Raw genomic sequence first — 11,647 nt, 5'->3', positions numbered from 1 at the left:
ACGCCGGGGTTTCTGTTTGTTTGCGCAGCCACTTTGTTTGTTGGTTTATTTATTTTTAATCACCGGGACACGAAGGGGAAAAAGTTTATACCGGCCTTTACTTTTTTTTATTTTCTCATCTCGAAAAAGTCTTCCCTCACTTGACTGTCGGGGGTTACATGTTCAGGACCAACAGGGGAAGGAGGAGAGCTTGTGGAAACACTTTGTCCAAAACGTGCTGTTATTATTATTATTATTGCTTCTGGGTTTCCATCACTGTTAACACAGTTGGCAGCGTTTCTCTGCTCACTCGGCCTCAACACATTTTTGGGCCAAATTCAGGAACAATTGGAGCAATGGAGGTTTCTGCTGCCTCGTCGTCACCGTCGGGCTTCAGAGGACCGAGAATACGAACAGCCGAAGATATGTTAACTCATAAACCCTCCGACCTGTCGACTTTATGGATCATATGTGATCTGAGTTCATTTCGATCACCGCTCAGACAGGAACAGAGCGGGAGGTTAATCTTCGTAGACAATCTGCTAAAGTGGCGGCACAAGTCTGTCCATGTCATGAGGGGGTGGAGCCTATCCCAGCTGAGTTTGGGGAAGGCAGGGTCAACCTGCAGGTTACAACAATAGACTGGATATAAAAGTGTTCGTCGCTGCCGATGCAGAAGTGTCTTCAGCTGCAATACCAGCGAGTGCCACTAGAGGTCGGCTCCAAAAAGCCTCCGGCTCCATAGACTCCCATTCAACTTCTCTCATCAAATCCAAAGTGAATAAAATGTGTCCATCAGTTATCTCGGTGTTGTTAGCTAAAGTCACTCCTTCTTATTAGTTTTCTGGAGGTCCATCTGAAAATAATCCCTCATTCATTAGAAAAGAAGATTCAAGAAGACCTGTTTTTGAGGGCGTGTCTGTTTGATTGACAGGCCTGTGGTGCAGTCAGGTTACAGCTATCGGTGGGCGGGACGTAGTATCGTCAGGTTTCCAATCAGATCGGTCAGATCCACCACTGGCTCCTCCCCCAGCTCGTCCAAATATGGTCACTTCCTGCTCCAAACCGCTCCGAACTAGCAAAGATGGTGACGGACAGAATCTGAACTGGAGGATTCATAACGTTCACAAACCAACGATGACATCACTGATGGATGATGACATCACTGATGGTTAATGCTTGGTCTGGACCAATCACTGTCCTCCTTCAGTCGTGACATCACAAACTCCCATCAGTCCAAACTGACTGTGACTTGTGTGCATTTCTCTTTGGACATTTTCACGGCATTAACAGCTCCCAGACTTGCTTTAAAATCCCCCAAAAATAAATCTGAATTCATGTTACCTTTAAGTTTAAAAGCGTACCTGTTCCCTCAGGGAGGCGTCTCACCAAACAAATAAAAACAAAGTGCAGGGTTTAGCTGCCGGTTTGGTGTCAGTGATTCAGTCCAGTGGGCGGAGAGCTGCAGCCTGACGGGCCTTTTTCTTCGTGTTCCACATTCTTCAAACCAGCTGATGGCGATCGCACAGAAAACGTGTGATTGTCGCTCTGATTGTGCCGACGAGCCTCTGAAGGGTAATGGTTGTTATTCTGCGTTGAAGTCCTCCGGCTGATTAAGTTCAGCAGGTGCAGCATCTGGTCGGTCTGCAGCCTCTAATCAGAGCGACGTGCAGCTCGCGGCCTCGATTACACGCCGCAGATCCACCGGCTTGGTTCTGATCAGCCGGCACCAGACCGCCGCAAATTAACCACAGGAAGCTGCGAACGTCAGAGCCGACGGTCAGCGTTAATAATTATCAACAGCTGCGTCAGGAACACCGGCTGTAAGAGAGGACTGAATGTGTGTGAAGGTGACGGAAGAAAAAAAAAAGAAATGAAAAGTCTGTCGTAAAAATCACAAATCAAAACAGAAGAAAATGAAATGAAAACCGATGAATGTTCCCAGCTATGTTTTGATTTGTAATTTCGTGCAAACTGCTGAGTCATGACTGTTTTTGTTTTTTTCCTGCAGTGGTGATCATGTGCACCGGAGCAGATAAAATCCGAGAGATCATGCTGGCCGCACACCGACGACAGCTGACCACCGGCAACTACGTCTTCTTCAACGTGGAACTCTTCAACGCCTCCTCGTACGGTGAGTCATCGCTCAGAAACCTACGTTTCATCAATCGTTTGTTCGTGGACTCCATGAAGAAGCTTTTTATTCGTCTACACTGCAAATATTTGGATGACACTGTCCTAAAAAAAAGAGAGATCTTGTAGTTAAGCGGCCTCTAGTGGTCGTATAAAGAACGACAATCTGGTGTCCCGGACAAATGACGCAGTTCGGATGAAGTCTATGTAATTGGAGTTTTTCCTCGTGCAGAGGAGGAAAGGTTGAGTGGACGAGTCAAAAAGACAGAAGTTCACTTCCTGTTTCCAACCACAACCTGGGAAATTTGTTTAATGCCACGTTTACTGTTGCCACGACGACGGATTTTTGCATAAGTTTAAAGAACTTGGAGCTTGACCCCCACAACATCATTCAAGGAATCATTTTAAGGAAACACTCCTCGGGGTCGTATTTGAAGGTCGGAACAAATGATGTTTGTTCTGGGGTTTTTTCAGGTGTCTGTTTGATTGACAGGCCTGTGGTGCAGTCAGGTTCCAGATATCGGTGGGCGGGACGTAGTATCTCGTGGTAAAAACAGACTGAATGTTGGACATCCATTCATCATTAAACATAAAGCCAAACTTTTACTTTGGGCTTTATTTCCATTTTCCCTAAAATATTGTGCGTTGTTCCAGCGCCGCTCGGCAGCCAGTTTAGCTTCAGTTTAGTTTTTGTTAAACTGATTCTGATTGGACAATAATGTTTTGGTAAATGTACCTTTGTGTCCCTGTTAAATGAAATTGTAGGTAACGGCTCGTGGAGGAGAGGAGACAAACACGACAACGAGGCGAGGCAAGCCTACGCCTCCCTGAACACGGTGACGCTGCTGAGGACGCTCAAACCCGAGTTCGAGAACTTCTCCATCGAGATGACGAAGACCATCGAAGAGGCCGACTGCAGAGACTGTGGAAACGTACGTACGAGTTTCTGTCGCACGTTAACGCGAGTCATTTTATCAGCCGGTGACTCGTCAAACTGACGGACGATGAGCCGCCGGAGCCGAGGAGTCGTTTAGTAACGGGTAATATCGCTTCCTCGTTATGACCTCCGGCAGGTCAACATGTTCGTGGAGGGCTTCCACGACGCCGTGCTGCTCTACGCCATCGCCCTGCACGAAGCCATGAAAAACGGCTACAGCAAGAGCAACGGGACGGAGATCACAGCACGCATGTGGAACAGAACATTCGAAGGTAAAAGTCAGTCGGTGAACGATGTCGGTGAGAAAGAAAACACCTCGTAAGAGGAGAGGGACTCGACTCCGAAAAAGCCTCAGTTTTCTGCTAGAAGCGTCGGCAGCATCATGCGGAGGCGTGAATACCAGCTGATCGTTCAGATGCACCGATGAGGCCTGAAGATCGATGCTTTAGAAAATTCAAGTCGTCGTTATCGTCTACAAAATCCATTACTACATGCGACTATCGTTCTTCCTTATTTCTTCCTGTTTTTTTACCGGTGCCTGCTTGTAATGCGTTACTCCCGTCAGAAGGTGGCGGTAATGCACCAATATTCCATTCAAATAAAATCGAATAGTTACGAGCAAATTTCAGATAGTGGTTTTGCTCTAAATGCTCATCGCTAATCCATCCAGCCGATGTTCTCAAGGTCAAAACTGCAACATTCAATCTGCACTCAGATTCGCTCCCGTGGAATATTATTGCATTTTTTTGACATTCGTAACAACCAAACATTTGATTGTTTTTTAGCATCTTGGAGGGAATTCTTAACGTACATCAGTAAAGTTCAACTCTTGGTGTCAGGTTAGGGTGAGATCAGAGTATTCAACGTATATGTGCACGCAGGTTTTCAGGGTTCGAGTCCGGCAGGTTGATTATCTTTCGTAGACCGAGTCCGAGATAATCCGTCTGCTCGCTGGAAGTCCATTAAAAAACAATCCAGTGTGCTCGTCAACCGAAAAGATTCAGAACACATGAACATTGTACCCGATTGACCTTTTTTTTTTTCGTGGACAGGAATTGCCGGCCAGGTTTCCATGGACGTCAACGGGGACCGACATGGAGACTTCTCTCTGATGGCCATGACCGACGTCGAGGTGGGAACCTACGAGGTAAGAAGACAGGTTGCAACCTTTTTGTCCGGAGCTTCGTTAACCGGTAGACGACGTCGAAGCGGCTCGACGATAACGCGGTGAACCAACTTTCAGGTGGTCGCCAACTACTTCGGCGTAAACGGAACCTTTCAGCTGCTGCCGGCCTTCAACGTCGACCACTTCACTCTGAGAGGACGACATACGACACACCCGGAGCTGCCGGACAAGTCATGTAAATACACACCGCCGTTCACGCTAACCTTTCACAGCCGGTGTGTACGAAGAGTTTCACCGCAGACTGTTCTTCCTGACAGGTGGACTCGGCGTGTCGGCTTTGACGGGCGTCATAGTCGGAGCTGTTCTGGGAACCGTAATGCTTATAGCGTTCTACTTTTTCAGGTAACAACGACACATGATGTTTATCTTCACGTGTATACGAATAATACTGACGCGTGGCTAAGAGCCGTCGGTTAGCCTCCCTCTGACTCAAAAGGCTTAGAAACTCCTTTCATTAAGAAATTTGCGTTAAAGTGTTATTGTTGGATTTCTGTCTCAAAATTTTCCTGCAAATTTTCCAAAATAAAAGTCAAGGAATGAAGGGTTTCTGTCCACTAAAATACTGGAGAGCGCTTTTAATTTGAAGCAGCTACAGGAAGTGTCATTAAAATAACAGCGTAATGTGGTGACTTAAACACGGCAAACTGGAGCAGATAAAAAAAACAAAAACATTTTATTTCCTCACTTGGAGTAAAAAAAAAAAAGTGTTGCCAAACCGTTGTTGGCCGACCCGCCAAAATAAAATCAGTGTAGGAAACACTGTTGCACGTTAAAGTTGAAACTGAGACTCACGTAGTGGAAAACTACACTGTAAAAAACAAACACATTTTTTAACGTGATTTATTCCCCCGCAGAAAAAACTACAGGATCACCATCGAGCGCCGCACACACGGCGAGGCGTGCGACTCGGGGAAGCACCGCCAGCTACGAGAGGACTCCATCAGATCCAACTTCACCGCCGCGTAATCGGCGGTGAGAATCTCACGTCCTAATGTGACCAAAGACTTTTCCAGCGGCCGTCCGTCGACGCCGTTTTAGAAACAAGACATTTTGTGTTTGTATCCTTCAGAGTTTTGACTTATTATAACTCAGGACCGTTGTAACAGTCACAAAGCACCACTTACTTGGACTTTTCCTCCACGCTAAAGGTTTATGATTGTATCGACAGATTTGGCTTTAATATTCTTTCAGGATTGTTTTACAAAGATATTTTCTTTTCTTTTTATTCCTATGGTGATTACCGTGACTGTGAATGACAACGAGGAAATGGAAGAGCTGGAGCTGCAGGGATACAGGCTCATCTGTATCTGTAGGCTATAAGCTACTGATGTTAAGCTACTGATATTGTAACGTTTTCAGTTGATCATAACAAGCGAATCTTATTTATGAATCCCTGATGGGGCACATTGCTCCTGAACCGGGTCACGTATTTGAAGTACCATCTCTTCGTACGCCTTCAGATCACCTCACTTACTGTATTTACTTTTTAAATTTGTCTGAATTCAGTCACTACCTGCAAAAGAATTATAGTTTTACTTTCTGATAAGGTATATTTTACAAAAGAAAATGTGTTTTTTAGATCACCAATAAGAACTTTCCTCTCAAACAAGTAAAAGAAAATTACAATTGATCTCATATTGGATGTTATTTTGGTCGCCCTGACCGCAAATGTTATCATAGATTTTAAATAAAAATGTTCGTAGTCTCCGGGTCGAAAAAATACCTTAAAGTGCGATACCACCTAGGGCCACTAGGGGCTGCTGTCATCAGCTAAACTCCCTCCTTCTGATCAGTGTTTCCCACCGCACCACAGGCCTGTCAATCAAACAGACACGCCCCCAAAAACAGGTCTTCTTGAATCTTCTTTTCTAATGAATGAGGGATTATTTTCAGATGGACCTCCAGAAAACTAATAAGAAGGAGTGACTTTAGCTAACAACACCGAGATAACTGATGGACACATTTTATTCACTTTGGATTTGATGAGAGAAGTTGAATGGGAGTCTATGGAGCCGGAGGCTTTTTGGAGACGACCTCTAGTGGCACTCGCTGGTATTGCAGCTGAAGACACTTCTGGATCAGAACCATTTTACAGACCTGAAGCTACGAACTCTTTAATAAACAGTCTATTGTTATAAATAATGGAACAGATGGTTAGAACTGCTGAAATAGTAGTAAAATAATTATAATAAATTTACATTACTGAAGCCATAAAAGTCCAAATTTTAAGAAGTCCTTATCAGAAAGTGGAGCTGGGATCATAATTACGTGATATTTCTGTGTTTTAATGCAGAATGAGATGCTCTCCATAAACAGTAGTGACTGCATGAAACTGCTCATCTGTGACCTTTAGTTTTTTGTTTTGTTTTATATTTTTTTGGTAACTCTGTTGTTTGGGTCGCAGGAGTTAAATTTAAAATTTTTACAGAAACAAAATAAAGACGGTGACGTTGATAAATAACCTGCTGGTTCAGTTTGTATGTTGGGGAAAATAATAATAAGAAAAACACATTTTATACAATTTTAATTTTTTATTCTGGAGCTCCACTTTCATTTTTATTTAAATCTCTGTATGATATACTTATAACATGGTAGAGTTTAGGTGAGTTAACAATGACCGTAATGTATTTGAATTCTTTCATGTTATTTATAACATCCATATTGAAATTATAGTGGTTTTTATTAAACGTTATCTTGTTTAGTTTTGTTATCATTTCTGCATTAAATGGCACCAACACTTCAGTTCTACCAAACAGTAACTTCATGGTATTTTTCTCAGTTATAATATGAATTTAGGGGTTGATTTGACCGCCAGCGTCAATTTTTTGTGTTGATTATAATGTATATTTTGATCATTAGGAGTCAGACAATTTACTCTGAATCATATAAAATCTTTCAATTATTTAGCAAAGCTGTGGTACGTCAGGGTTTCTTTAACCTAAACTTGGCTCAGAAAAACAATTCATTATTCAATATTAAGAAAATCCTTCCACACAATGTTCAGGTCTTTACACGTTACAACACAAACAGACAGAAGGTTGTAAAAAAGGAGAAAAAGTCACAAAAGTACCCAAATAATTCATTTGAAATCTGCTCGATTAAAAAAAATTGTTCCAGGATTATTTTAATAGAAATCAGAGATGCATCTGCAAAAACTAAAAGTTAGTAATGAAAACAACAAATGAAATTCAGATTAACATCACTGCTGCAGCAATTTAATTTAATTAGAAACACAAAAACTTGAAGCATCTGATTCGTGTTTAGTCTTTGTTTTAAAAAATACTTTCTTCATTTCATGACAGTTTTCTGTCTTCAGAAAAATATTTCTTTCACTTCCTTTTTATTTTTAAGTCTGAGCCTTCTGAGACAACAGCTGTCTCCATGCAGCAGTTACCATGGTTACAGATGTTCGTCCATTGTAGGGTTCAGGTAGTAAAAGTGCTGTTTACCTGCTTATAGCCGTCTGTAATGGTTTACTGACAGAGCAGAGATACAGTCCTCCCTGAATCCTGAACTCTGACCTCTTATTTTATTTATGATGTGGGATCATGAATGAGTCGAACACGCTCATAACAACAAAAAGAAACACAACAATTTGCACCATGAAATCCACAAAAATCTGTTTCTGTCTGTTACGACCTCAATTTAATGTCTTAAGGCAACAGAAAGTTTACCTGAAGCCTTTAACAAAGGAAGTGATGGAAGCAGATGTATGTCAGGATCTCCGAGGCCAAAAATAAACAAACTAAAACTCAAAAGTAGCTAGAGAATTAGAAGCTCAAATATCCGACAGAAACACATGAAGCTCCCGAACAAACCTTGAATCAGGAGAAGCAAAATGACTGGCGGAGAATCCCGACTGAACTTCCTGAAAGTCACCGAGAGTTGAACCAAACACTTCTACAAAGACGCTCGTAAAATATGGTCTCTTCTGGCTCCAAAAAAACAAGATGGCGGCGGGCAAAACGCCAGGCTGAAGGCGTTAAATCGACCGTCTTCATAAAACAATCTGCCAGCTGGCAGGGTGGCAACCTTTTATAAAAGATATTCAAATTAAACTTGATCTCATGTTCAAGCAGCTTATAAAGACTCACAGCAACACTGTAAAGTTTGAGCGACCTCTTGTGGTCGTTTAAATAACGACATCCTGGCGTCCCGGAGGGACAATGGATCGATACAACAGAGGACTTCGGACCAGGAGACGTCCCACTTCCAACGAGGACTTAGGAGGTTGTTTGTTTTAAAAAAAAAAAACGCGTTTACTGTTGTCATGGTGACGAGGTTTCAAGAAAATTGAAGCTTTTATCGCATAAGTTGATTATTTCACCCAAAAACCCTCACTTCTCCCTTACTGAGGGGTTTTCAATAATTTAAGGGAAAAAAAACACTCCGGTGGGTCGAATCTTAAAGTCGGAACAAACGAGCGGACGGTTGTTTGGGTTTCAGGACTCGTTGTAAAAACCTGTTCTCAGAAAAACACCTCGCGGTTCGGTTGCAGTTTGTTTCGGTTCATCGCAGGACTTCTGCACGCACGCTTTTTATAAAACAACTTCATGTTAGTAACGCAAAGTCCAACAATCTCCACAATATTTGCAGAAGTTTGCAATTTTGCACAATTCCTGTGACTTTCCCCAAAAAAACAACAACTCGTGAACAAGAAGCTCTTCTGAAAGTATGAAAACATAAAGTCGGCATTCAACATCACACCAATCACATCGCAGCATGTCAACGTCCGAATAACGGAAGCTCATGTTGACATTAGCAGCGTTAGTAAGATTTTACTAAACTTCTATTTGAGCAGCAACTTGAAATTAAATCTGACGGGAGGCCAAAAACAAAACTAGAGCTGCCAAATAGTGATACGAACTTTCGGCCAGCTGGTTTTGCTAAACGTTAGCGTGTCTGCGTCTTCTTTTTTGACGAGGATTCGTGCTCAATGAACAATCCGTGAACCACCGCAGGGTTTATTGGCCAACCTGTCAGCTGAGAGTCTTGGAAGATCAAAAAGTCACGTAGATTAAATTAAATTTAAGCTTTTTGGACTCGGTAAGAAAAATTAATGAACAGGTAAAAAAATAGGGACGGGTCCCGAATTTTTAATATCTGAATAGTCGTTATAACCTACAAACTCTATTAGTATATATAATACTATAGTATACGCGACTATTGTTCTTCCTTATTCGCTGATTTTTACCTCTGCCTGCTTGTAATTCGTTACTCCCGTCAGAAGGTGGCAGTAACGCACCTAACAGCTGCCACTCAGCCGCCATTAAATAAGACGGGTAGAAGAAGACGCTGTTTTCAGGGTCGTCATGAACATGAATATTTGATTTAAAAATCAAATCGAATTTCGAATAGTAGTTTTGCTTGAAAAATAGAAATAACCGTGATATTGTGATGATACTCGGTGTTCCTACGCATTTTTTTCTGCATATTTCCTGCTTAAAAAAAACATTTTGGAGGTCTTGTCTCGGTTTGCTTCCTCAAAACTTTTACTCACGTCACTAATCTCTTTCTCTTAAACTGTACGTAACATCAGCGGAAACCTAGCAGCAGCTGAACGTGGTGAATCTGAGCTGAACGTGGTGAATCTCAGCTGAACGTGGTGAATCTCTGCTGAACGTGGTGAATCTCAGCTGAACGTGGTGAATCTCAACTGAACGTGGTGAATCTGAGCTGAACGTGGTGAATCTCAGCTGAACGTGGTGAATCTGAGCTGAACGTGGTGAATCTCAGCTGAACGTGGTGAATCTCAACTGAACGTGGTGAATCTCTGCTGAACGTGGTGAATCTCAACTGAACGTGGTGAATCTCTGCTGAACGTGGTGAATCTCAACTGAACGTGGTGAATCTCTGCTGAACGTGGTGAATCTCAGCTGAACGTGGTGAATCTGAGCTGAACGTGGTGAATCTCAGCTGAACGTGGTGAATCTCAACTGAACGTGGTGAATCTGAGCTGAACGTGGTGAATCTCAGCTGAACGTGGTGAATCTCAACTGAACGTGGTGAATCTGAGCTGAACGTGGTGAATCTCAGCTGAACGTGGTGAATCTCAACTGAACGTGGTGAATCTGAGCTGAACGTGGTGAATCTCAGCTGAACGTGGTGAATCTCTGCTGAACGTGGTGAATCTCAACTGAACGTGGTGAATCTGAGCTGAACGTGGTGAATCTGAGCTGAACGTGGTGAATCTGAGCTGAACGTGGTGAATCTGAGCTGAACGTGGTGAATCTCAGCTGAACGTGGTGAATCTCAGCTGAACGTGGTGAATCTCAACTGAACGTGGTGAATCTGAGCTGAACGTGGTGAATCTCAGCTGAACGTGGTGAATCTGAGCTGAACGTGGTGAATCTCAGCTGAACGTGGTGAATCTGAGCTGAACGTGGTGAATCTCAACTGAACGTGGTGAATCTCAACTGAACGTGGTGAATCTCAACTGAACGTGGTGAATTTCAGCTGAACGTGGTGAATCTGAGCTGAACGTGGTGAATCTCAACTGAACGTGGTGAATCTCAACTGAACGTGGTGAATCTGAGCTGAACGTGGTGAATCTCAGCTGAACGTGGTGAATCTCAACTGAACGTGGTGAATCTCAGCTGAACGTGATGAATCTGAGCTGAACGTGGTGAATCTCAGCTGAACGTGGTGAATCTCAACTGAACGTGGTGAATCTCAACTGAACGTGGTGAATCTCAGCTGAACGTGGTGAATCTGAGCTGAACGTGGTGAATCTGAGCTGAACGTGGTGACTTTCAGCTGAACGTGGTGAATCTGAGCTGAACGTGGTGAATCTCAGCTGAACGTGGTGAATCTCAACTGAACGTGGTGAATCTCAGCTGAACGTGGTGAATCTCAGCTGAACGTGGTGAATCTGAGCTGAACGTGGTGACTTTCAGCTGAACGTGGTGAATCTGAGCTGAACGTGGTGAATCTGAACTGAACGTGGTGAATCTCAGCTGAACGTGGTGAATTTCAGCTGAACGTGGTGAATCTCAACTGAACGTGGTGAATCTGAGCTGAACGTGGTGAATCTCAGCTGAACGTGGTGAATCTGAGCTGAACGTGGTGAATCTGAGCTGAACGTGGTGAATCTCAGCTGAACGTGGTGAATCTCTGCTGAACGTGGTGAATCTCAACTGAACGTGGTGAATCTGAGCTGAACGTGGTGAATCTGAGCTGAACGTGGTGAATCTGAGCTGAACGTGGTGAATCTGAGCTGAACGTGGTGAATCTCAGCTGAACGTGGTGAATCTCAGCTGAACGTGGTGAATCTCAACTGAACGTGGTGAATCTGAGCTGAACGTGGTGAATCTCAGCTGAACGTGGTGAATCTGAGCTGAACGTGGTGAATCTCAGCTGAACGTGGTGAATCTGAGCTGAACGTGGTGAATCTCAACTGAACGTGGTGAATC

The 11,647-nt window shown here is 43.3% G+C and overlaps 1 protein-coding gene across 1 annotated transcript; it reads left to right on the top strand.

Annotated features, from left to right (window-relative positions):
- The first annotated feature begins 1,493 nt into the window (after positions 1 to 1,493).
- On the top strand, positions 1,494 to 6,934 carry npr3 (natriuretic peptide receptor 3). The gene is made up of 8 exons (XM_069145316.1): positions 1,494 to 1,554; positions 1,991 to 2,113; positions 2,878 to 3,044; positions 3,186 to 3,321; positions 4,102 to 4,196; positions 4,293 to 4,410; positions 4,493 to 4,577; positions 5,090 to 6,934. Exons 1-8 carry the CDS (start codon positions 1,494 to 1,496, stop codon positions 5,199 to 5,201), a joined length of 897 nt encoding a protein of 298 aa, XP_069001417.1. The 3' UTR covers positions 5,202 to 6,934.
- The last annotated feature ends 4,713 nt before the right edge of the window (positions 6,935 to 11,647 follow it).

Source organism: Embiotoca jacksoni, unplaced genomic scaffold, assembly GCF_022577435.1.
Source record: "Embiotoca jacksoni isolate LCO1_2020_lvr unplaced genomic scaffold, fEmbJac1.0.p SCAF_122, whole genome shotgun sequence".
NCBI lineage: Eukaryota > Metazoa > Chordata > Actinopteri > Embiotocidae > Embiotoca > Embiotoca jacksoni.
The sequence above is the reverse complement of the archived record's forward strand: the minus strand, read 5'-3'. Positions and strand labels throughout refer to the sequence as shown.